Here is a 636-nt window from a genome sequence, read left to right as displayed (position 1 = left end):
AGTGTAGTTGTCTTTAGGTTAATCTTGTCCTAGATATTGCGTGACAGGCATCTCGCATGTAGCTGCGCGAGCTAGCTAGTCTAGTTAGCTTGGTCTCTAAGGACTGCTGTTGGGTCGCAGTACGCTAGTTGCGCCATTTTAATTGCGGCAGTGAGGTTGCAGCAGTAAGGTTGCGGCAGTTTAGTTGCGGCAGTGAGACTCTTAATTGTCAGATTCTCGCACTGTGAGCCAGAGTATGTGCTTAACAAGATCTTAGGTGGTATAATGATTTATTGATAATTGTGGCGATAGTGTCTCTGCTGTGGCGTCGTGCTGGTTGCTACAGGATTGAAGTGGGGGGGGACTTAGCGCTGTTCGCGGCCGCCTGTGTGCGGGCCAATCAGGAGTTGCCAGGTCTCGCTTAATCGACCTGGCAACTGCTGATTGGCTGCACGACAGGTCCCTGCTCGATTGCGCAGATCCGACCTCTCGCCGCTCGCTCTTATCTGACATCTATATTAACAAAGAAGGCTTTCTCCCTGCCTTTAAGGACGCGTTTTTTAATATGTTTACAGCAGAGAACTGTTAGAAGGCCTTTAAGGCAGTAGGGCTAGGCTGGCGGATGGGTAGGGTATGCTTTTTTACGTTTTGGCTTAT

General features: G+C 49.5%; 1 protein-coding gene across 1 annotated transcript in view; it reads left to right on the top strand.

Moving 5' to 3' along the window:
• Positions 1 to 490: 490 nt before the first annotated feature.
• Positions 491 to 636, top strand: part of M421DRAFT_76635 (uncharacterized protein) — a gene marked incomplete at both ends in the record, with an annotated part of 566 nt that continues 420 nt past the window's right edge. The window contains one exon of the mRNA XM_033597242.1: positions 491 to 563. Coding sequence (XP_033443198.1) covers positions 491 to 563 — 73 coding nt within the window. The remainder of the gene's footprint in view (positions 564 to 636) is intronic.

The sequence above is a fragment of the Didymella exigua genome (assembly GCF_010094145.1).
Source record: "Didymella exigua CBS 183.55 unplaced genomic scaffold M421scaffold_57, whole genome shotgun sequence".
NCBI classification, from domain to species: domain Eukaryota; kingdom Fungi; phylum Ascomycota; class Dothideomycetes; order Pleosporales; family Didymellaceae; genus Didymella; species Didymella exigua.
The sequence above is the reverse complement of the archived record's forward strand: the minus strand, read 5'-3'. Positions and strand labels throughout refer to the sequence as shown.